This window comes from Vipera berus (genome assembly GCF_964194415.1).
Source record: "Vipera berus genome assembly, chromosome: 7".
Classification (NCBI taxonomy): Eukaryota; Metazoa; Chordata; class Lepidosauria; order Squamata; family Viperidae; genus Vipera; species Vipera berus.
The window spans coordinates 46,593,263-46,620,196 of NC_138209.1; the positions used below are offsets into that span (position 1 = coordinate 46,593,263).

At 36.7% G+C, this 26,934-nt stretch overlaps 1 protein-coding gene across 1 annotated transcript in view; it reads right to left on the minus strand.

Moving 5' to 3' along the window:
- Positions 1 to 15,146: 15,146 nt before the first annotated feature.
- STOX2 (storkhead box 2) overlaps positions 15,147 to 26,934 on the minus strand; it is a gene marked incomplete at both ends in the record, with an annotated part of 82,843 nt that continues 71,055 nt past the window's right edge. The window contains 2 exons of the mRNA XM_081332105.1: positions 15,147 to 15,342; positions 21,506 to 23,777. Coding sequence (XP_081188231.1) covers positions 15,147 to 15,342; positions 21,506 to 23,777 — 2,468 coding nt within the window. The remainder of the gene's footprint in view (positions 15,343 to 21,505; positions 23,778 to 26,934) is intronic.

A 26,934-nucleotide genomic window follows, 5' to 3' on the forward strand; every position in this document is an offset into this window, starting at 1 on the left:
TGTCTGCAGTTCTTTCACCAAATGCAACACATGCATACAGGCAGCATACACATATGGACAAATAATAATGTTTGACTACTGAATGGGAAGCAATCTCAGAATGTTTTAAACCACAGGTCGTAAAAGGGCTATAGTTCCCCCCCCCCATTTTAAAGGATATTATGGACATTAGAGAAGCTCAAAGGCTGACAGAGTAACAGAAATATGGACCCAGGGCATTGTGTAGATTGCTGCTTCTCTGGAATTAGCTCCCAATGTCTTCTGTACCTAAAAAACCTTTTAACAAAGGTCGTTGACAATCATTTTGGCACTCTAAAACAAGAAAAATAGCAAATAAAACTAGTAGAGCACTTGGAAGAGGTCCAGGAAAGTTTTGCATCTTATATTACACAGTATTAAGTGTTTAATTTCCAGTTTGCTCACTTTTGGAAGTAACAATGCCTGGGAGTGAGGGCAAAGCAAGAGTTCAGTGTTGTTAATGTAGGCAGGAAAATCAAGCCAAAGATGAAGGTGGTTGTTTTATTGGTAATGTGAAACTGACTGAAAGAATTAAGATCAGATTTCCTGCTAAAATAAAGCAAAAGGAAATGAGACCTGCGGGTTGATAGTTTCCAGAAAAATTTATTTATTTATTTATTTAATTGTATTTATATACCGCCCTATTCCCTGAGGACTCAGGGCGGTTTACAGGGAATTAAAAATCCAAAATACAAAAATTAAGAACCAAATTAAAAAAAAATTAAATTAACCCTGTAGTCAGTTAAAAAAGAACCCCAAATTAAAAATTCCTCCTCAGTCTGGGCCCGAGAGCTCGAAGAGCCAGGTCTTCAGGCCCCGGCGGAATGATCGGAGGTCGGGGGCAGTCCTCAGCTCCACCGGCAGCTGGTTCCAGAGGGCAGGCGCTCCCACAGAGAAGGCCCTATCCCTGGGTGTCACCCGCCGGCAATCTCTCACCGGCGGAACCCTGAGCAGACCCTCCCTGTGGGAGCGCACTGGGCGAAGGGCGTTTGATGCCGGCAGCAGGTGTTCCCTCAAATAACCCGGACCCAGGCCATGTAGGGCTTTATAGGTGATAACCAGCACCTTGAATTTCACCCGGAGGGCAACCGGAAGCCAATGCAGCTCGCGGAGTAGAGGTGTTACATGGGAGTATCGGGAAACCCCCATTACAACTCGCGCGGCCGCATTCTGCACCAGTTGAAGCCTCCGAGTGGTCTTCAAGGGCAGCCCCATGTAGAGAGCGTTACAGTAGTCCAAACGGGAGGTCACAAGCGCATGAGTGACTGTGCGTAGGGCGTCTCGGTCCAAATAGGGACGCAACTGGCGCACCAGGCGAACCTGTGCAAAAGCCCCCCTGGTCACGGCTCCTATATGATCTTCAAAATTGAGCCGTGAATCCAGGAGGACGCCTAAGTTGCGAGCCCTATCAACGGGGGGCAACACCTCACCCCCCATCGTTAGAGGTGGAATAACATGGTTAACCCGAGACGCCAATATGCAGAGCCACTCAGTCTTGGCGGGATTGAGACGAAGCCTGTTTCTCCCCATCCAGACCTGAACCGCCTCCAGGCACCGGGACATCACGGAGAGGGCATCACTGGGTTGGTTTGGGGTGGAAAGAAAAAGTTGGGTATCATCAGCGTACTGGTGATACCCCACCCCAAAACCACGAATGATCTCACCCAGCGGCTTCATGTAGATGTTGAACAGGAGAGGCGAGAGAACCGACCCCTGAGGAACTCCACAAACGAGAGACCTCGGGGCGGATCTCTGCCCTCCTGTCAACACCGACTGCGAGCGGCCCTGGAGGTAGGAGGAGAACCACCGTAAAACGGTGCCTCCCACTCCCAACCCCCTGAGACGTCGCAGCAGGATACCATGGTCGATGGTATCAAAAGCCGCTGAGAGATCTAATAGGACCAGGACAGAGGAGCAGCCCCTGTCCCTAGCCCTCCAGAGATCATTCACCAGTGCGACCAATGCCGTCTCCGTGCTGTGTCCAGGCCTGAAGCCCGATTGGTACGGGTCCAGATAATCAGTTTCCTCCAGGAACATAGGGAGCTGATGCGCCACCACACTCTCAACAACCTTCGCCAGAAAGCGAAGGTTGGAGACTGGACGATAGTTGTTTAAAACAGCCGGGTCCAAAGCAGGCTTCTTGAGGAGGGGTCTCACCACCGCCTCCTTCAGGGCGGCAGGGAAGACACCCTCCTTCAAAGAAGCAGTTATTACTGCATGGAACCAGCCTCGTGTTCCCTCCCGAGCCGCATAAGCTAGCCAGGAGGGGCACGGATCCAACAAACAGGTGGTGGAGCTCAATTGACTATGGTAGTCCTCTTCCATGCCTTGAGCATAACTCATCCTCAATTGGTATTTCTCCTGAGGGAAGAATTTTATAAACAGAATGTTTCCCTTTTTATATATTAATATACACAAATAAACATTTACTGTTTTTTCCAGTATTGCTTACCACAATAGGAAAACTTTTGATTTGACTCAGCTGTGATATTCTGGAATAGAATGTATAAATTTGAAAATGGAGGAAGGGAGGGAAGAGAAGAGCATTTCTAGGAAAAGAAAATGAAGACAGAGAAACAAACTCTAAGAAACTCCATTATTTCCACACCTTTTGATTTCTAGCCAAAACAGTGATTCTTCCATTGTACTTTAAACTGGTTAAAGTGCATTGCGGTGTCTTTCATTGTGCTTTAGAGTGCATAGTCAAAGAAAGAAAAGCCCACATCTTTCCTCTAAGCAATCGATAATCTAAATTTTAGACTGTGAGAAATTTAATACGAAAGGTGAAAAAGGAGCAGTTACAAAAAAGTGAGGAGAGGATAAGGCAAGTCAAGGCTAGGAGAATAAGGAATGAATTTGAATAAATGCAAGTAGAATACTTTTGATTGGCAAGAAAAGCTATTTTAAGCCAAATTTGGTGGTGGTGGAGGGATAGTCAGCTTGCAAGAGGAGAAGCAAGAACTTTTTGGCAAGTCTGGATACATCCAGAGAGTCATTATCTAGAATAAAGGTCCTTGGTTATTATAGTTAGTAAAGCTGATGATCTAAGACAAATCCATATAAAAATGACATTTCTATGTGAATAATAAATTCACAATTGTTTGAAATTCTTGGAATCAGGCAGAGGGATGGTACTGTAAATTGTCACAAGAAATAGTCTCAACAATAGTAAAAGATTACATCATAATTTTTCCTTCTGATGGATTTTTTTGTCTTCTTTGTTTTGTGGGGTTTTTTGTCTGTTTTTTAAAATATTTTTTGAAGGCTTGTATTTGTATTTTAACCTTTTTTGAATAAAAATAGAAAAAAAACCCTCATTTTCTCCTCTGTTTAATTAGGCACTGTGACAGGTGATATCTTAGGCTTAATAGTCCATCATAACTTATGGTTATCATTTTAGGTAACCACATGCAGCATTTTGATGATCAAAATCCTATAGATGAACACATTTCTAACTCACATTAACTCACAACTCTGTACAAAGGAGATACTATTTGTATCATATTTCTGCCCGATTCTAGGATTTAAAATTGATTACTGTTTTTCCTCCTTCTGTTTATGCTTCATATGTTGCCTTGAATGCTCTAAAAAAGGACTTTCTGAACAGTTAGCTCTTCCTTTTCTTCAATAGAGATGCTGCTATCAACACTCTTTGCCTCACAGTCTATTTTTGCATTCACATATTTTTCACTTCTTTGTAGTTGTTTGTTTTTTCGCCTTGTATTAAAATTGTTGCTTTCTGAACTTGAACATTTTATCCATGTCTTATTTTCTCTCTTTTCAATTAAATCAGTATGTCTAAGAATGCCATCCTTTTCTCATTTTGCCATTTTTATTTTTTGGATATGTCAGTCTTGACTAGTGCCTATGGCAGAGCATTCCACTGTTTTTCTTCCACTTGGTCAGATACTGGTTTGTAGTTTAAACCTCTTCTTCGTCACAAAATCTACTCTGCTGATGATCATGTTGCTAGTTTTTTCCAGACTACACACCACTCTTAACTGTCACCAAATGTCACTCACTTTGTTTGCCCTCAATTGAAACGAATAGTTTAATGTGCCCACACTAATTTGCTAACCCTAACATTCCCTGTTGTGTCCCGAACTGCAGCTATCTAACAATGCTTCACCAACAAGCAAATGAAAACCACAACCAAAATCGAGTGAAGAGTGAAATAAACTTGAAAGCCAAACCATCAATCAGAAGCAGTAGTCAGCTATTCTCCAGTTTCAGGGAGCTGCAAGACAAATAGCACAAGTGCACGCAACCCCCATTGCCAAGAGGCCTGGCAGCTGAAACTAACAAAACGGAGTTACTATGGCAGAATTACTGACCCTCCTTCATTCTAGCAATTTCACAATCTGCCCTGTCTTTCCCTTTGTCTAGAGTTCTTAAACTCTTTAATGTGCTTTCAAGTCATACTGAAAGCCCCCAATCTTTTGGGAAGTGGTTTGCTCAAGTGTTCCCAGATGTGCTTTTATTAAACAGACATATTCAGTGTAACTAGAGTGAAAAGCTCCTTGCATATGGCTATTAGCTTTGGAAGGCAGGGAAGTTTCCTGTTCAGCAAGAATAAAACAAAAATCCCTTTAGAAAATGCTGCCTTTCCTACTTTATTATCCCGCTACACTCCCCCCTCCCTATCAGCCAAGCAACCTACCAATTAATAATATGCTCAAATACCATAGATTGAAGACTGTTTGTTTGGGGGAGGGGGGAATCTGACTTCACCATATGGAGCACTCTGGAAAAGCCCCATCAGGGTGATGGATTCCTGAACAACGTGCAACACTTTGCTGGATATCTGATACTAGCATTTCAGTGATTATAGGCAATGACCCCGGAATTTCTCAGAGGAGGAACCTGCCTACAGACTTTAATGGTAGTAAGGAGATTCATAACAATCATATGACTCTGCAGATTCCAACCTATGCAATGCAGTGCCACTATTGCGTCAAGCAGGCAAAATACCAGGGTGCAGGATTGTAAGAATGTGACCCTTGGGAGAAATGGCCTTCGGGAGCAAAAATCATGCAGAAACAGAGTTGAAGAAATTCAGTGTCGGAAATTTAAAGTGCAATGCAGGAGACTAATAAAAAGAGCTTCTTTTATGGGGCTCTTTCATTTTCTACTAATCTGCCTAAAATTCTACTTTTGCTCTACTCAAGAAAGTAGAAGTAGAGGTTCTCTGCTTCCAACCTTATGGACCTATGGTTTTATTTATGTCACTTGGACCTTGAAATGAACTCAAATTCTTCTTGCTATATAGCTTTCTCTGCTGAATTTGTCTCCTGTGCCTGCAACCTAGTTTGTTAAAATTACATTTTGCTGATAATACACCTTTGGGCAGGACACAAACAGTTTTTAAAAATGCACTGAAAGGAATGTACTTTGGGATACGGCAGCCTCACACTTTCTCTTTAGTAACAAAGCTCTCTAGATAAAATCCATCTCCAAGCCATAAAAGCAGATTAATACAGTACAAGTTTGCATTTAAAAGAATATAGTAGATTCACTTTATGAACTTATCTTTTACAAATCACCTCCTGTGCCACAATCCCCTTTGAAAATACTACCAGTGTAAAAAGTCATTGATTCAGACCAGTTTGGGTTTGTTTCATTTCTTTCTGGTATGACTTCCACCATGAAACTCACAAATTCATTGTCCAAACATTGAATGTGAGCCCCCTTCACATAAAACTCCTCAAGTCTTGACACATTCTTCTCCATTTTTGTTTTTCTTTCATGGACATGCATGCATCCTTTTCTGAGCTCCATTTTGCCCAAGCTTCAGAATTTGTTAAACTTTCTCAGTTTATTGGCAGCTGTTGGGCACCTATGTCACCTAAAGTCCACCTTGGCAGTCGTCCTTAACATGATCTGCTTAAATTAATGCTTAGGGAATTTAAAAAAAAATAAATAAATTAGCAGACAGTGGATATTTAAAAAACTAGAAAGTTAATTGCTTTTGATTTCAACAGGTTCAGCATGTGTGTGTGAGATTTATTGAAATCTATTCAATAAATAATTATCTGGAATGCTTACACAGCGAGTGCTCTGGATAAGCCCCAATCCCACCGCTGTCTTTCAAATGACAGAGGCCTGCTTGTGAGTCAGCATGTCCTGCCCCAAACGCAGCATGGATGAGAACTTCTCTGTGTATAACTCTATTCTTGAAACCACCCTTTCTGCCAATATCAGTGATCACTGACAGAATGCTTGGAATGCCTAATAAAGCTCACTAAAAAGACAGAAAAGCTGCAGAGTTTTAAATCAGTACTAAGAATCTTTTGAGGGACGCGGTGGCTCAGTGGGTTAGGACGCTGAGCTTGTCGATCAGAAGGTCGGCAGTTTGGCGGGTCAAATCCCGAGTGCCGCGTAACAGAGTGAGCGCCTGTTACTCGTCCCAGCTTCTGCCAACCTAGCAGTTCGAAAGCACGTAAAAATGCAAGTAGAAAAATAGGGACCGCTACGGTGGGAAGGTAACAGCGTTCCGTGTGCCTTTGGCATCTAGTCATGCCGGCCACATGACCACGGAGACGTCCTCGGACGAGCGCTGGCTCTTCGGCTTTGAAACAGAGATGAGCACCGGCCCCTAGAGTCGGAAACGACTAGCACGCATGTGCGGGGGAACCTTTACCTTTACCTTTAAGAATCTTTTTAAAATTATGTTAATCTGAAATGCAGTTTGACAAATTTATATCACTCACCAGAGTACGTCCTCATTTTTATGTTGACACATGATGTTTTGATTCCATGAGCTATTGTATACCATGTAATCCCAATCTATGCCTTCAGGTTTTTTTTTCATGTTAGTGGTAATTAAATGAATAATATGTTCTTCCAGCATGTAATTTGAAATGCAAAATTCTCTAAAAGTTGAAATAATAATCCTATAGCTAGTTATGTGGTTAAACATTGAACTCAATAGAACGTTTCTCTCAGTAGAATATATAGGTTTGCACTAGCACTGGAGGAAATAAAAACACAAAATAAAAGGTGGAAAAGAGTCCATTTGGACATTTAAGGAACAGTTTTATGCATTTCTATCTCCCTGCAGAAAATTTCTGGATTGAGATAGCACAGCTGTCTGCATGAGAGAGCTCAGGTCTCAGGAAGTGAGTTGTAGAGTGAAAAACAAATAAAGCTGGAAGCCTGGGAGAAAACATCTGGTATGTTTGAGGTGGTAGGACATGAGTTCACTTGAGCTAATTAGCAAGTTTGATGGTAATTTTTCAAGGTAGTCATGTATGCCATTTAGCCCCCCACCCCAAGACTAAAAGTCACAAACTGCAAAAATAGTTTTGTCCATGAGATTACCCTATAATATATAACCTTTGTGCACCACTCAAATTAAATTGGACACATGCCCTGCAAACTGGTTCTTTCTTTCCAAGAAACTGAGAGCTGAACATGATAAATCTAGGGTTTGGAGATTTTTTTGGTAGTTTAACACTTGAGAGAAATGTACAATTAAAGCAGTATTTTGGCATAAAGGTGCACAGAGATGCCAAAATGGTTTCACTCCAAAATATTCCTGCACAGTGGCATGCAAACCAGACTGAATTCTAACCTCTGTAAACTCCAAATATACTATTTTGAATTCAAAATAGCCTTTCTTGTATTTGAGCACAGCTGTTTCGATTATTTTAGAAAGTGTTCTGAAACATCTGTTTCGTTTCAAAACAATGCCACAATGATCCAAACAGTCCTTTTCCAATACAAAACAGCTGTTTTAAAGTCAAAACAATGGTTTCAAACTCGAAACTGGGCAATTCAAACTGATTTGCATGCTTCAGTTCCTGCATACCTATCTTTTTACTAAATGCTTAATTTTTAGAAAAATGCTAGTTTTAATAATAAACTATTACATATCAGGTATAAAGAAAGATCTCTTTCCAGAATCCTGCAGGGAAGGGTCAGATATGTGATTCTTGTCAAACAAATGATAGCAATCCAACCGATGACTCTAAATTATACAATTCAACTGTTTTGTAATAGGCAACTTCAAATATATTCTCAGGTTCAAATTCCACATGACCATGAAGCTTTCTTGATGCTTGACCAGCTACCAGCTCTCAACCTAACTGAAAGGACTGTTGCCACAATAAAATGTTGTCTGAAAGATCTGTGAGAAGATTATATTTCAATTATTATAGTCAAATTTTAAAGATAATGGTGTTAAGGATAATTCATACCTGAATGGCCGAACCAAGTTTCAAGCACACCATTAAGGAATAAAGATGGGAAAGTCTGCTTATTTCCTCTTCCTAAGGAGGAAGACAACTGCTAGTTGGGAAGAGACAGCATTTAGCAAAATAAATAAATTATTAGGTGGCATAAAGCTTTTTTTTTTTTTACAAAAATTCTAACACAAAAAAGTATAACATTCACATGATAAAATGAGTTGAAAACACAGAACATAATTGTATGCACGTTTTCCTTACAGCACTGGAATTTGCAAAATAAAATAAAAAAGGCTTGAAAACACAACATATAACCAAATGTTATTTAATATTTTAAAAAGTAACACAATCCAAAATGGATATTTCACACAACACTACATAAACAACATGAACACAGTATTACCATATGAAGGGACTTTCAAATATAGACTTACAAAAATCCCTGTCCTTTTTTTAAGTTATTTTACTAAGCATGACAAGTTATCATCATTTACAATATGGTACACTGACACAATAAAAACCATGTCACAAATGTGCTGTTATAAATCAGTAACGTTAAGGGAAGACATTTCATGAACTGTAATTATTTCATATGAAATTCTGTACAATATAAACAGAACATCCAGCTTGGATGACCTTTACAGCAACCAGAGACCAAGTAATTTTTAATATTTCTTTTTCAGTGCAAACACATTTGTACAAGGCTGTCTTGGTTGCAAAACTCCCTTCTACCATACAGTAAGTCCCACTTGGCATTTATTTACTCATTTAAACCTAATGCAACAGTCACATTCAGTCACTCACAGAAGGTTACCTGCAGAATTATGAACCCTTAAATGGAAAGTCTTTTGATGACATATAAGTTACTCATTGGGCCCTATTGAGATCTTTCATGCTCACAGGCAGGTGTTTGATGTATAGCCATTTTAACAGCATTGTAACTTGAAAATCAGAGTACTGTTACAGATGATTATCAACTAGCATCAAGGGATGTGTGTGGGTTTCTCACAGAGAGAAGAGCAATTTGTCTAGAATACCTTTTATGATACAGAACTCAAAGTGGAGGCACTCTGGTAAGTTTATGAAGTGTTTGTGTATCATATACTTGACATGATAGGAGCTTGCAGGCCCAAATTATGAAATACAGTAGCTTTACATGTATTTCTCCAATAAAAGTAAATCCCAATGACTACACTTATCCAACATATAGAAGTCATCTACTGTTCTATACTGCTGCATAAGCTAGTAATACATTACACTTCTCTGAAGTGTTGAGTGTAGCCTTTACTTCTGTCACATGTTAGAAGAGGCACCATATTTTATCCATAGGAGGCTCACAGAAGACTGAATTGTCCTGCTGATTTTGCCGTCATGCTATGCAGCGGATCTGTTTTTCAATCTGTCTCCGCACCAGATATGGGGATCAGCAGTTTTCCTAATGATCACCTGATGTTTAAGCTCTCTGCCTTTGAGGATCCAGGGAAGACTGCAACATTATGAGCAAAAAACTGTAGTACAATATACTTAGTTTCATACGTTATTTAACCCCCCTGCCAAATTTGTCCTACACTTTGTGTACTGAATGCACATTATACAAACATTATTATTATTTTTGAGCTGATCTGAAACCATTATAATGACATTAATGGTTCTATTCCAGTAATGTTCTTTAAAACATACACAAATATTCAAGCCATTTTAAAAACTCAAAGTCTACGTATATTCTATCATTTCAATTAAAGTAAACATGATTTGCACCAATGAACATGAAAGCAGATTTGGAATGACAGCATGTAACAATATCACAAGATATTTTACTAGCCTTTCTTTGATCCCAAACCTAATGATAGCACCTCGTATATAAATCTGCAGCAGAGAAAGGCTTAAAATGCCAGCTATAAGGAGAGAAAACCTCCCGTAGCTGGTTTGTGTGCTTTCGAAGAGGCTGTGACCATCTCTTGGTAGGTAATCCAAGAATGTCTAAATTCTCAAAAGGGCAGATAAGGGCTGGGCAGTTTGGAAGTGCCACAGACCTTGAAAAAAAAATGCTTACAATAATTAACTGAACGCTTAGTACTGAGAGGGATTTTCTTTTCTTTTTCAAAAATCAGTCCACAAAAAGAGTTGAAACTTTTTTCTATTTTATAATATCACTTGCATGGAGGAGCAGAAAGAAGTATAAACTACAGCAAACTACATTAATGAATTTGGCGACTTCCCGTTAAGGCAAGTCCCACATAAAACATATTTAAACTATTTTCCTTGCTTGCATTAATTTTTGTTCTTGTCAATGGGGATGGCTATGTTGGTGGAAGTGAAACATTTTGGCACTCTGGTAAGAGCTAGTGCAAGGTTTCATAATAGTTTCTTTACTTCAATAACTTTAAGTGAATGCTGCTGTATTAATACTGATCTTAAACATTATAAGCAGGCAGGCAAAGATACCCTGATATACCATAAACTCAGGGCAGATGGCAGCACCCTTACTTGATAGATTTGTGAACCTAAGAACACTTATAAAAAAGCAAGTCATTGTATTTCAGTGGAGTTTTCCCACTTGCTTGTTGACTTGTGAAGTCAAGGCACAATAACCTATTACCACTATTTCATGACCTGCTCTTTTTGTTAAAATCATTCACTACCCCCTTAAGTAAAGTAGCTGCCATTTTTGATTGACAGCTAATGCTGGTGATTTACTGAGAGTAAGAATGTTGCTTAATTACAGAACCCTTTTATATTTATCTGGTTATTATATTCAGGGATGAATGTTGTCGTTGTGTCCATGACTGCACCACACAGCATGAATTTTGGGAATTGGGATCTTCTGCATTTCTATGAAGGGAGATTAATCCCTTCACCCTTGAGGATTAATTCTTGATTTCAGGATGGATCTGCATAGGGTTGTCATTAGGAAGAGTCCAGTTGTGGTTCTCCTTTCAGGTTAACAAAAGAGCACAGGAGCAAACTGGCATTCAGATTGCAGGTGCAGAATCTGGATAACTGCTGTATGACTGCGATATGTTTCAGGCACACTGTGTCCATGGCCATGAATATAATAAAGCCAGTACTATCTGAACAGCTTAAAATATTCTGAAAATATGTTCCTCCAATTATCTTCTTAAAAATTCTGCATTGAACTGAAAAATCCAATCTGTATGCCTAACACATCAGAAACAATATAGTTGTTGTAAGGCAACTGCCATTTAAATGCCTCTTGATCCTCCGCCTTTCTCTAGTTTTTTTATGTACTTCTTAACTGCTCCTCATTAAAAAGAAAACAACAGCAAACAATCTGATTATTATCTTAAAATGAAAAACAGTGGCTTCATCTTATTTTGTGGCTACATTCCCGATGTTGTAATGTCAAGACATCAGACTACTTATTTCATGGTGAAAAGGACACAACTTATAACATTTAACCCCCAAGATGTCTAAGATCAAAAACTGAAAAATTTATCACACCAATGGGCAATTAATTGTAAGCATATAAGTTAAGTTCTGGCATGCTATCTCCCCACAAATGGGGCAGAAGGGGAGCCAAAGCGTTCCAATGGAGGCAGTTAAAATAGCCGGCATGTCTCCTGTTAAGCCCTAAACTGCCAGTCATATTCCATATACTGTATCTATTAACAGGCTTCTAAATTACCAGCAACACTTAATTTTCTATCAGGTCAACATTTCAACAGAAATGGAAATAGAAAGGACAATTTTGATCCTCCCTTTGTTTATCTAAAAGATTCTACAACTTTTTATAAAAACTTGTACTACTAAAGTCAAAGCCAATTTAACACAGTAACAGGAAATCATGGCAATCAAAAATGACTTCATATACAAGCACTGATACACGAGAGAACATCATGGCCTTTTTTTCTTCATGAAGTTTTAAATGCTGCTCTTAACATTACCTTTTTTTAAAATGTTGCTGCATTTCATCAAATTCATGGAGGTAGTTATATGTGTAAAAAAATCTTTTTACCATAAAAGTAATATGTTGTATTATAATACATATTCAGTGTGCAAAATGCCGACAGATTTGTGTTGACCCTTTAAAGTCACAACATAGAAATTCAACGCATTATGGTTTTGTAAACCTTCCAGTTGATATAGTAAAGGAGGATAATCAACCATGTAATACAAGATCATCGTAATTTTATCACAGGATAACAGTTTGTCACTCAACACTCAAGCTCCACTCCTGTGGGTATATATCTATAATCTCAAGATGGGCTTTCCTTAAAAATAATGCACAATAAGAACATTTCTTTTTGTAACTTCTGTTTATATTACATGTTGCAAGAATTACATTAATGCTAATAAAAAGTCATAAACATACTATTGGCCAATAACCATGCCAACATAGTCAGGACCTTTTTAAAGCTCTTCTTTGGGAACCCTTAAATGTCAACTTAGATAATCTGTAAATATAACAGTGGTATGATTTATTTTGCATAATTGCTACAGGTATCCATTTCAATAATTCTCACTGATGAAAATAGTAATTTTCCATATGTGGTAATATCTGCCTCATTTTAAAACTGTGTTTTGATTTTTGCTTTTGGCCATAAGTTAAGCAATCTGTTTCTACAATTCTTACTTGGTGAACTAATACATATCATACTATCAAAACATGTTTTAAATTCAAATTATGTTTATGATAACAATTTCTTTCTCAAAACCTATCTGGAATCTGCATGTATTAAAGTACTGCTAATGTTATATGTGTCATCGGTAAGTTTTGTCCAGCAATACCCAGTAACCCTATTACAACACAGCTTCAAATTAGGAGTGGCGACCAAGGAATCAGGCAGCATAATATTCATTACATGCAGAGGGTTCTACCTTTCTCTTTGCAGGAAACAGAACTTACACATGATAATAAATAAAGTAGTTAGTCCTTTTCCTGTACTGCTTGTTCTAAGCGTAGAATGGTTGCAACTCAAAATGAAATGGCTCAGGAAGCATGGTAGAACGCTTCCCAACACTGAAGGGAAGAAAGCAGTTCCTTGCTTGTTCAGATATGCAAAAGGTACTTCTAAGTTTTTCAATAGGTGCTAAATCCCCCAGATTTACAACAAAATAATTGATCAAAATGTAAACTGAAACCAAGTAAGTCTAAGATTTATAAAGCTATTTCAAGAAGCACCTGCAAGCTGTTCAAAACTGGTTTCAAAGTGCACCTTCAGAAGACAACACAGAACGCAAGTGAAGCCTGAAAAGTTATATTGTCACCAGTACGATAAAATACTGCCTTTAATGGTATATCTGATTATATCACCTGAAGAACAAAAGACAAAAGTGTAAATGTCAATGTGCACAAAAGTGTAAATGTCAATGTGCACAATAATTTACACTACTCCTGATCTTACTGAATTTCATAGTTTGACTTGCACCACAATTATGATTGTTTGAAAAACTAATTCTTTGCAATGTGGGATTGCATAAATAACTGAAGCAGAATTTGGCCCTTTATATTATTCAAGTTTACTTCTGAAACTGTAAACCTCTCTAGCCATTAATTTAGTATACTTTTTTTTCCAAAAATAAATTACTTTGGATTAGCCATTGCAGGACATATACATTATAATAAATTAATGCATACAGAACTTCTATTAATTTTGTGAATTCTATAAGAGAGGTAATTGTATTTTATGGACCTAGCTTTAGATGATGAAAAATCTAATTAAGCTTTGTATGCATCAATGAGTCTTTTTATCACCGCTCATATCAGGAAAGTGATCTTTCTGCATTATCAACAATGCTTCTAGATATGTTTAATTTCAATTCCTGTGATTGTTCTTAAACTTAGTATTTCCATACAATGTTTACTTACAAAGAAATATAATTCAATAAAAAGCCTGAAATTTATTAGTCTCTATATCTGTTTTCTACAATGTATGCTCATTTCAATAGCCTAATTTAGGCACTCTAAAATCTACATAAAATAGAAATATAAAATGTCCTTCCATAGAAAGAAATCAACTCTTCAGGCCACTATTATTTGTATTACAAAGAGCTTTTTTTAATAATTGTTCAAATTCTTTCAATATTAGTAATATTTGGGGGGGGGGTTAACAGCTGGGGTAACACATTAAAGTGATTGTTTAACTTTATTTGCTATTTAATATTTGCTATGTTACCTTTCCTATCACTTAATGATGTGTCCCAGTCATAGTTAGTATTTTCTTTACTCACCATCTATTACAAGTATTAAACCTCTCCTTGCAAATATGTAAAATTAAGAAATAAGATTTAGGCAAATATCTACTTTTTACTTTAAAAGAACACAAGTAACATAAAAATAGGTAACTTCTCTATTAGCTCCGACCTCTTCCCACATTTTTAAAACATGACCTCTTTTAACTTACTTTTGCTATGATTTCTTGCAAGATCATGTCATGAAGACTCACAGTGAAAATGACAAGATATATAAATAATTCACAGGTAGAGCTGAGGTCTTTCCTAATCTTGTTTGGCATTGTTTGCCTTCAAGGTGACCCTTAGCTGTTTACTTTCAATGAAGGCTCAGTTTATAAAGGAAAAAAAAATCACATCTATGGTAAACATTTTAATCAGTGGTGGGGGCATCACATATCTGTGGCATTTTTAAATGAAGTTGGCAACTGCATGACATTGAAAATGCAGATTACACTTACAGTGTCTAGACTTTCATATATGTGCTCAGTTACAATAAGTGAAGCAAAAGTGTACATATTGTCCCTATTCTGTTGCTATAGAGCTGCAAAATGTGAAAAGCAATGCCTTGAAATAAAGATTTCTTTGTTTTGCCCCCTAGCCTATCTAGCAGCACAGTTCAAGTTGACACAAAAACTATGCAGTTAAAATGCCTGGTTTATTTTTTCCCTCCAAACACGTAAACATCAATCTCAGTGTCGTAAACTTTGATGTATACGATGAGACAGAAGATGTGAGGCAGAAGCACTATCAAACACTTGTAACAGAAGCTTGCAAGCAATTAGCGGGTTTCTGCAGTTTTTCCGTTTCACTTGTTGGAGGGTCAGCAGTTGCTCGGAAGCTGAACACTGGACCTACACCACCATGTGCAGGACTGAGAGCTGGATTTTGGCGTCTGTTGCTTTCAACAATGCTTGACGTATTGGAAGCTAAGCTCTCACGGGTACTAAAGAAAGAAAAAAAATAATTATCAATGTAACCTATGTACATATCCATGAGCTGGCCACAAGGTGAAAAAAACAAAGCGCCTTCTGAGTCTGATTATAAATATTCTGTGCATTCTGTAAATTCCATCCAGGTACTAAAACACATATTTTATACTTATTTTTAAGGAAAGCCATGCTTTAGTCTCCCCCATATCTATAAACATAGATGAAAGAAGAGTCTAAAGAATGTTTGCTGTAAAGTCACTACCCAAACAGGGGCAAATTTTAGACATATATGAAGCCTTAGCAGTACAAACAGAATTAGAATAAATTCTATACGTTAAAAAAACAAATTATTTATTTTACTCCATATTACAGGTGTATTACATACTATAGATATGTGTGTGTATGTGTGCTCATCTTTTTAAATACTGTATACTGAATATTCATACCTCTTTGTAAAATTGACTTTGGGAATTAATCTACAATTATACTTTATAAATATGTAATTTTTAAAAAAAACATGGAGCTAAAGATGCTGGAATTACTGATAACACTCTGAAGTTAAGAATTTTTTAAAAAAAAAATTGGACTAATATTAGAGTTGCTGAATTTATCACTTGTCATTCAACTGGGAGAATCAGTGTGCTAATACTGCAGGTGAACTGTGGCATCTTTGCATTTTGGACTGTCCATCCAAGGACACAGTTCCTCAATAAGCTGTATCCCTGCATGATTGAACAAAAATAGATGAATTAGAGTTTTATTACAAGCTTTTATGCAGCATAGAGAACCCTATAGACTTCAAAATAATTTAATTTCTAATGTTAACTCTAGTTTTATCTATCAACCATGTCCAAGGGTTGAATTTATGCTTAGTACATTGATATATTAAAGAGGAATTTAACCAAAAATCCAAACATAATCAGCAATGGAAGGCAAACAGTAATTACATGTACAGCAAATAATACTTGGTAGTTGCTAGGCACAATATAATATGGATAGGAAAAACAATTGGCCTTTTTGAGACAAAAGACATTGACAGAAGTTGTATGTCATAGTAAATTAGGAATTCTAAGTATTCTGGCTTACGGTAGTATATACAAGCCAATATTCTTGTTAACACTGATCAAATAAAAAAGATTGACCCGAATAAACAGAGACACTGGAAACTATTTCTATAAATTGTTCTTCATGATGTTGGTGATTCTGTCTGCCTTCCAAGCCAGAATTAAAAATCATTATTTGTACTTGTTGTTTGATTCTTAGCTTAATTAGAAGAAATACCTTACATATCCCATAAATACAATACTAAGATAAGTAAAGCATGGTACTGCTACCCATCTACTTATCTCTGCTGAGAGGAATGATTGAGCAATGTCCACTACTACTGATTGATTCATGGTAAGACCAAATTATCAGAAATTGTGATTTACTATACTACATAAAGTCAGTAACTTTCTTCTTTCCTTTACCTTCCTTCTAATTCTTCTTTTAATTGGCTTAATATTATGCACACATACATACATATAAAATCAGTACAGGAAACATATTAATTGTTTAGCTTATAGTAGAATATTTCCAGCCAATCAATTGTCCTGTTGCAATTAAGACTACTACTAGAGCTAGTATTTCTAAGATGTCATGCATCAGTGACATATTAAATGCAGGTTGTAGCAGGAATATAAAATTACTTATGACCTAATACCAATGAAAAATCAGAATGAACATGTCTGCCATATTTCTCAATATAAACAGATGAGAATTCTAACTATTTAATAGACCTCAGATCATATATTTGTGAGCAGTAACAGATTAATCAGCTCCTATGAATTACTCTTATTATCTTCAGTATCACTTCAGGAATATGGCCATTTGTGAAACATCATGGTGGAAAAAAAGCAAATAAACAGATGAAAAATCACCTGATTTAGTGAGCTGCAGCTCATGAAAATCTATACCTTATATTAGTCAGAAACGTGGCTACCAGATTCCTGATTTTCAGGAATATGGGTAATACTACAAAGAAGCCAGCATAAGAATCAGGAAACATAACTAGATATTTCAAAATAAAAATGATGTATCAATTTAGAATACTGAAAGGAAATCAGATGTTCTCATTTATATATAGATGCTCTAGGTGCTTTTACATTGTCAGTGTTGGTAACAGAAATAAAATATTGATTCATTCCAAATAAAAATTATGCATAAATGTTGCTTAGACCAGAGGTTCCCAAACTTTGCGGCTTGGTAGCCCAGCTGGGGGAGTAGGGCAACCGAGCTGTGTGAGTGGCGGCCCAGCACACAGAAACATGCAGGTCCACTCATACAAGAGAGAAAAGCAGCCTTTGGGGTGCGGTCTCGGCTCCTTCAGGTTTCTCCATGCCAAAAGCTTTTGTAAATGGATGGAAAGCCTGAAGCAGCGTCAAATCGCTCCCCCGAAGCCTTTCGTTTGTTTGCAAAAGCTTTTGCCGTGGAGAAGAGAAGCCTTTGGGGGGGTGGTCTCATGCTCCTTCAGACTCACTGAGGCTGCTCTGTGCTCCAAAAGCGAATTGGTGAGTCAACGAAGCTGAGCAGGATGCGCTCGTTCCACTCAGCCTCTGCTCTCACCACTCCACTTTTGGAGCATCGGGAGCAGGCGGCTTGGGTGGGGAGTGGAACCAGGCTGTGTGAGCAGCAGGCTGGTGCGCACGCATGTGCAGCTCCATTCACACAAGAAAGAAGCCTTTGGGACACTGCTTGTGTGAGTGGGGCTGTGTGCATGCCAGCCTGCCACTCACACAGCCCGGTTGCGAACAGGGCACAGCCTGGTAGGGGACTACTGATTTAGACAAATGCAATACTCTTTGCTATTTGTCACATGCTAAGAAATTATTGTAATAATATTATGTTGAAGAAGTTTTAGAAACCTTTATAAAAAAATCTATGCATCACTGACAGATTTTTCTTCCATCATATTATGATGGGAAGAAAATTTGTTATCATGTCTGTAATCATAAATGTATATGAAACAATAAATGGAATGGTTGAGTATACAGTAACTCTATATGAAAGAATTCCAGTACACTGCAAAAGGAATTTAGTCTGTTGTGATAAATATTTTAATTCTGTATGAATTCATGTTGGTGCTGTGGGGGAGGAAAGCTCCACCCTAGGCCTTTGTAGTATGGTGTACCTCAAGGCCTGGGTCTCTCACTACTCCTTTTATATGAAATTGTTGGGTGAGGTCAGTGTCATAAGTTGTGATGTCATCAATATGTTGATAATACCTAGTTATGTTACCATTCCTGGTTGGTTAGGTAAAATCCTAAGCCAGTTCTTGGAGTCTAGGAAGGTTTGGATGGGGAGAACCAGCTCCAATTAAACATCAGCAGGTAGAATGGCTTGAGGGTTTTGGCTTCCCAAGATGATTCTTGATGGGCTTGCACTTCCCTAGATAAAGCCAACTGATCCTGTTCCTGGACAGAGTCACCTTGCTTATTTTCTTCACTTGTGTGAGGGGAGGGGTATCTTATGATATTATTTGTCATCGTTTTAATCCTACCCTGAATGTTTTAGTTTTTGCTAGATGCCCACAGTAGGTAAATTGCAGCAGAGACAGACAGATATTATATGAAAGAGAATTCTTGAATGAGAATTCTTAATTTATTCAATCCCTTACCACTAGCTATGCTGACTATGGATGACAGAAACTGTAGTTTAATAAGAAACAGACGGCCATATATTGCCAACCTCTGTTTAAAAGCAACATGCACAGCTAATTTGCACTTTTGAAATAATACCCTTAATTTTTCAGATCAGAATGAAAAATCAGAGAACTGAATAAGGGAACATAAGAGTAGAAAAAAAAATACATTTTCTCTGAAGCAATGGAAATAATGAGATTGAAAGAAATGTAAAATCTATGGGAAGAGGACAAGATTGCTTTCTTACATTTTTGATAGTATCAATAATATGTTCACTGAAGTGATACAAAAAGACCCTTATTGAAATAGCCACACCACATTTTTTCTTTATGCAAAGACAGCATATCTCTGTGCCTATTTTCCTTAGGTCTTATATGAAACTATGTAAGATTTCAAACAGCTGCAATAATATAGTCTGGTCTGGTCTGATACAACTACATGCTTAGTGGCAGACAAACCAACTTGAGAAGTAGCATCATAACTCAAAAACTAACCACAAAACAAAGGGAACAGGAAGGTCTACAAATGCGCTGAGAAACTCAGGTTTCCTGGCACAAGCGTAGAAGCATTAAATGACAAGCAACATTCAGAAAAATAGAAAATCCGAAGCTAACTCCAAGTCTATTAAAATAATGTAATTGTTTCGAATAAACTGTTTCATGTCTTATTTGTGCATTTAAATATGTGTATTTTTTTTCTTTGAGATTGAGGAAATATGTAGGAAAAATGTAACATCTGGGATATTTGTCCAATCCTTTTCTCACTTGTTTTCTTGCTCTCTAACCTCAGATTCTGGTCCCATTACTGCTAGAGGAGACAATCCTGAACTTCAGTGGAATTCTCCTCTATGATTTTTACCTGTTTTATAACTACTCTATATACCATAGATCTAAGTTAGCCAGAGAAAGATGGAAAATTTCTACTTTAAATAATTGTGCTTTTCAGTCAAGTTTAATAAATGTAAATTAACTCTATAAGATATACTAAAATCAATGCTGTTAGAAGATCTAATGTCAATTGAAGTGGTAAATATTGATTGCTGTCTGACTTGCCTATTGTCCAGCTATCCACTGCTATTGAAGCTGTAGAGCTAAAGATACTACAAAAAATCAAAATAGCTGAATAGTACAATTGGAGATATATAGTTTTGACATGGTATTAATATTTTGTAACCTCTAGCTTACTTCTAGAGTAGAGTCTGACCATAACAGCCATAGCCAAATATGTATCTATGTCTGTTTTGTTCTAACTTTATTCCCTTCTGATATAACTGAATTTTGTAATGTTCTAAGAATTGCCCAAAAAATTGTAGGAAAAAAAGGAAGAAAATTATAACCTGCTAATACTTCATGCATATTTCTGCTTTGCACATATTTTTGAAAGTGTCACAAATTCCCAGGAAGAGATGCATAATGTGGATAAATCAGAAACACAAGTAAGGATGCAAATGTATCACATATCCATAAAAAAAGAAAATATGCAAAGTAGCTTTGTAGAATATGGTATACTGCAAAATTTAGTTTTAAGTGCACAGTTTTTATTTTAAAAAATAAATAATTATCATAATATCCTACAAAGTTGGTATTGGAAATTGTGTTGAAATTCTGAAGGCAATATCTGATGAAATTAAATAAATTTGCAAAAGTTGGAATGAAAGGAACTATATTTTGTAGTATTGTTTTCTCTTTTGTTTGTAGTAACAACAGGGACAGAATAAATCTGAAGTAAATAGTTTTATAACTTTCTTCAACCTATTTATCTTTAAATAGAGCTCACACCATGGGACAAATATAGAACATTTGAAATCTTTAATATTTTTCAATTCATTTTAGCATAAAAAATATTTTAACTCTGAACTTTTAATACCACAAGTGGACAGAGACAGACAGGTACTCTATTTACTGCAAAACAGTAAATAGTATGGCTATAAAAAAAAAATCTCAAAGTGATGAAGTAGTTGCATTCTCTAGAATACTTGGCCTCAGCAGTAGTCACCAAAAATATCTGTACATGAATATACAGAACCTGCTTCAACACTTCAGAGGGGTGCTTCACTTGTACCAACATGGTTTATATATTAGCTCTATGTTAAGCCTTATCTCAGAGAGATAATAACTTTGGCAATAGGTTTAATCTATAACACACTATATACACACACCTGAAATTTATGATCCTGCAGCCAAAGACAACAGGCATCTTATAACTGAGGTGAAATAAAATTTTCCAATCATGTGGAAGCAGTTAAGCTACCACAATGTAAATGTTATTCTAGAAAAGTCTGATTTATTATATGAAATCATAGTTTAATTATTTAGGTGACCATTACCAAGCCATTATGATACATTCTAGTCAAATCCAAGACCCTAACTGCCTCAAGCTGTAGGAAAACTCCAACCTAAAACACTATAAATCTGCAATATTTCCATGACTTGTTTATGGTAACGAGACATTACATTTAAGGCTGCTGAAAATTAATGTTGTTAACTTAAAATCTTACCGTGGAGAATTGAATCCACTATCTACTGTGATGCTACTACTGTCCATGCTGTCCAGCCTTGCTGAATGCGTGGCTCTCTGGCTGTTGCTGTTTTCAGTTTCCTTTGGAGCAAGTAGAGTGAGATTCTTTTCAAACTTCCTTTGCAAGTCTCTTTCCTTTTCTCGCTCAAGAAGCCACTGCATAGTGCCCACATCATCCCGATTCTTCTCTTCCTCTGTATTCTTATTAGTCCCTTCCTCAGAATCATCATCATCAGACACATTGTAATAATCAAAAGCTGCTTCTTGGTTTCCAGCTGTTTCTTGCTGCCTCTGGGAAATTGGTATGACTTGTGTGACTGAGGTTACCATAGCTTGTTCAAGTTTATCACATCTGCTTGGCAAAGTTTCAGGAGGTGTCTTTTGATGAGATTTTAAGTGTGGCACATTAGCTTTGTGAAAACTGTTGACAGATAGAGTACTGTGGAGAGGCTTAAAAAGCGTGTCTTTACTAAATATTTCTTTCCTCTTATCAAGGCTACTGGACTCTGTGCTGTGATGTTGAGCTAGTCGACCATTTGTAATTACGTCAGCTGTCTGATTTGCAGCAATTGGCCCACTACTATTACTTGGCCCTTTAGGTGACTCCTCTCTATGGACACCTGATTCTCTAGCTAAGTGCTGTGACTGTCTTTCTGAGGGAGAGACTTTTTTTGTACTGTCTGCCAAAGTCACTGGGTCACTGTCATCTTTGTTCTTTCCTAAAGGTGAAGGAGCTGTGAGTACTGTTTCACTGGAAGTATTACACTGAAAATAATCATCAATGGCTGATTTTGTTGTACAAGAACTGAGTTCATTATAAGGTGGTAAGTTCTCAGTTGGCTTGCTTTGTTCTAACAAGGTACAGGAAGTAGGAGTTTCTGCATTGCCAACAGTCTTTTCAGGTTTAATTACCTCTTTGTAATTTACAGATGACAGAAGAGCCCTTTGATGACTAAGTGATTGTGAAGGCCTTAAGGTACTATCATCTATATATGTTTGACTAGTTGTTTGGTCATCTTGGCTGCAAGCTTCAGCTATGTCTTCAGGGGTACCTAAAGAAGCAGTACCCAAAGGTCCTTTTGAATTATCCATAGATCGAGATCGTTCCTTGGCTTTATTGGATCTCTCATTTCTTGATCTTCGGTCCTGTGTGTGGCTGTGGCTTCGATGTACCTTAGAATGGGAGCTTCCTCTTGAAGGTTCAGGAAAAGGCATTTCTGTTCTCCTTTTGGCCAATTCACCAGATACATCCCATTCAGGTGTCATAGGAAAATGAGACTCAAGAACATTAGGGCTGCTGTGCATGATAAAGTTGTCCCTTTTGTGTTCTATTATATAGCAGCCTTCCCTTGGGGACCTCATGAGAGGATCATAGAAATCATATTCCCTTTCACCTGGCACATCTAAATGGGAACCCTCTGAAGGATCTCCTTTAGAGACTCGAGTTTTGCTGTGCGACCGAGATTTTCCATGAGATTTTCTATGACTTCTACTTTTTTTGCTTCTCCCGCTATGGTGCGCTGATGATCCAGCCTTGCTTCTTTGAGCTTTTTCTTCTTCAAGCTTCTTCATTAGTGCAGTGTGCCTCATGACATTTTCCACAGTCAGATCAGGATTGATACGCCTAATAATCTCCATTTCTACCTCCCTAGGTATAGTGGTAGGGGTATCTTCATCCCGTAAAGGCCATTCCTCAGGAGGAAATTGGGCAGAAAAATTGGCCAGCTGTTTTGTCTTATCTTTTTTGAAACTCAGTCGAAACAATTTTAGCCCAAACTTTTTAGACTGCTTTTCTCCATCTTTAGGCTTTGAAAGTGTCTCTGTTTTGTAAGAAAAATTTACAGTACTTTTACTTTTTTCAGTGGGTGGCACCTGGCAAAGAGAAGGGGGGCAATAAGAGTCTTTGCAGTCTTTTGTTGATTTCCTCTGTAGAGTTGATGCATGCATGCTATGCATGTCTTCTCTGCAACAATGGCAAGAGTCGCAGTGGTTTTTAGGTAACGTTCGATCTCTGACACAGCCCGAGGTGGAAGGAGTTATAGTTCCTTGCTGTGGAGAGGTACACTGAGACCTGTCAGGTATCCTCTCATCCAGATGGTACCATTTACTGTTAGTTCTTATGAGGGAAGGTGTTATAAAATAAGTCTGCGGGGTCACAATGAAGTAACCATCTGGAGTTGGGTATATTTTTCTTTCTCGTACAAGCATGTTTAAGGTATGACGAAGGATTTCAGGACTTGGAGTTGGAACACCTTAAAAAAAAATAATGTGAAAAATGAGATGCATTTTATTAGAGACAGTTCTGAATACTCTTTTGAAGCCCTTCCTTCAAATAATCCATGATCTTCCCAAGATAAAAAAAGTCAAAAAACAAAAACACCCTGGCAAAGCATCTTGCTATGGGTTTGCTTTCAACTTATTGTTTGTGCTTAAAATTTTTAAACAGAAAAACCATTAGTCAGGTTTTTAAAAGTATAGATAAAATATTGATAAAATTCAAATTTATATCCAAATGTTTAACTATAATCTGTGTTCTTCTACTTGAGAGAATTCTGATAAATATTATTTTAATTAAGTCTTTCTTAAAACACAAAAGCAAGAAATCAAAAGACATCATTCTGCTGTTTTAAATAAACATCAGAAAATTAACAAGGGCTTTAAAAAAATCCCCAATATAATCTCTAGTGAATCTTAAATTATATATATGATCCATAAAAGTGAAATACACCTGTAATTCAACAAATTACTTTGATATGACGATATCAAAGCAAAGCAAAATATCTTTGGAACTTTTTCCTTGATATCTCTGTGACCACTGCTGCTTTGATGTTTTTTTTTAGACATTTGCAACTATAATAAAAAGTGCTATTCAAACTGAACTTTTAGATATTCCAGATTAAGCAATTTAGCATATTATATATTTCCTAATAGTTATAAAATACAATATAACAATTCTAGCATGTAGGTGAATTTCTGGAAGTTTGTCATATAAATTGAATATAATACAAACAATTTCTTAGCTGTGCTTCACTGGCTTTTCTGGGGCATGTTACAGCCATTATGTATAATACAGACTTTCAGATCACTATCTTATGACTGAAAGGAAAAGAAAACCAGGCTAACAGAGGGCTCTTTTATATGTAAAGACATTTTAGATTTAACACCAACTATTGCCAAGATACAACTGCTAAAAAGAAATCCAGTTATTAGAAAAATCACTGTTCATGTTAAAATCAGTCAAAGAAGCCATCTATCTCAAATTGAACAGCTCTCTCTCAACAGACAGGAGAGTGATATGACATCATCTATCTCCAATCTACAACACAGTCCTTTCAAGAGTTCCGAGAAGGCTCCACACCCATGTGCACTACTCAAGCGACCCTGACAACACAGATAAGGCTCCAGGGGCTTCAACGACTTGCTAAAAGAATTTAAATGACCAGCTGTCTGCAAGGAGTATAAATGCTGCCATTCCCCACCATCCAGTCAGAGCTGAAGAAGCTTCTTGGATGAGAAGCGAAACGTGTTCAAAGAAAAACAAGGAAGTTCAGTTGCCTCATGAGAAAAGCACCTTTGGGATAACCATGACCTGGATGACTGAGAATCTCCATAGACATTTCCCTCTCAATCATTAACTGAACTATTTACGTTGACATAAATTAGCATCATGAAAGAAGAAAGAAAATACTTATTTCATTTACAGAGATACTGGATGTATTCATTTACCTGGCCAATGGTTTCCTTTTTTAAAATATGTTTTATTAACTTTTAATATATACCTTAATATTTGGTAAACATTGTGTTGTCTGGGTTAGTGTTTAAAAAACAATAACAATTAATTTCTATAATTCTATAGTCCGTATAATAACTTGATTTCCTCTTCTTCCAATAATATTTCCTTTTGCCAAACTTAAATACAGTTCTTATTTAAATAAATGACAATTAAATATAAACATTTTTCTCATGTTTCTTCAAATAATAACCACGTCAATATAAAGCTTCTTTTCATTATCTTGATTGCCTCATCATAAATCCTGTTTACATTATTTAAATTTGTTTTCCCCACAATATTCAAAACATTCTTACTAGTTAAGATTTTCTCAAAATTAGTTACACTTAAGTATTTAAGTCTTTTTTCTCACACAAGCCATCATTTTTACATTCCTCATATCTTAAAGAAAAATAACAGAAAAAAAGAAAGACAAAACAGAGAAAACATTTCTTTTATGTAAACCATCCCAACATTTTTGTATTTCTGTCAAAAAACCAAACACAAAAGAAAAAAGAAAGAAGGCATACTATATTACTTGAGGGGTTCATCCCTCTTAAACTAATCTTTTATATTCAAAATCTTTCTATTTCTTTAACCACATTCAAACAAATGTTTAATTTTTAAATACTCCCTCTGGTAATTCCCATCATCTAATTTCTTAATTCTCACTTTAGCCTTTTTTGTTTTACCCAACATCTTCCCTGTTCAATATACTTCAATGAATCAAAGAATCTTCCCCTAAACTTAAAAATGTTGTTGCAGGTACAAAAGGCAAAACAAGTAAGATGTTTTTATAGGAAAGTTTCACCCCTTCATATTCTTTGAAAAACTTTTCCTTTTTTGATTTCTTGATTTTATTTATTATTTGTTGTCTCTCAAGTTCTCATAATTCTTCTGGTAAAATCCATTTTGCCAAATCTTTTTTCTTGTCCTCAAACTTATTTTGTAATCTTAAAGTGCAGTTTGTCTTTTCCATGTCCAGAGTTTCCTGTAAATTTTTTCCCATCTGGGTTAAGTCATACTTCCTTCTATTGTTAGATTTCATCTTGAAATCTCTCTCTGCTGTCTCATATTAAGTTGTTTGTTTTTTCTGCTCACTCTCTATTTTCATTTTCTGAGAATTTTTATGTTGTAAAGTTAAATTGGAGATATGTTCATTTGTTTTCAAGGTTATGTTTAATTTCCTCATGGTTTGAGATTATTGTTGTTTGGATTAGTTGCAACATAGCATAGATCTCCTTCTGGAAAGTATTTTTTCTTGGTATATTCTTTCTGCAGATCTGTTTTCCACGATAGCCAAAAATCAGAGTTTTCCTTTCTCTGCAGACAGCTTTAGAGTCACAGTTGAGTTAGTATTTGTAATCCAGAAAGGTCAATTCTTTTTTTTAGAGTTTATAATTCTCACTTTGTAGAAAGCCCAAGATGTTTTCTTTTTTTCTTTTCTTTTTTTGTCAGAACTGTTCTCTGTTATTAAGACATTGTAGGTCATCAGAATCAAATTTATTTTTTCCTGGGCCTCGACCTGGCCAATGGTTTCCACTGACAACTATTTCATGAGTCAAACTTGGAAAAGTGAGAGCTGGAAGCTTATAAGAATAAATCTCATATTGCTTTTAAAAAATATCTGACACTGAAGG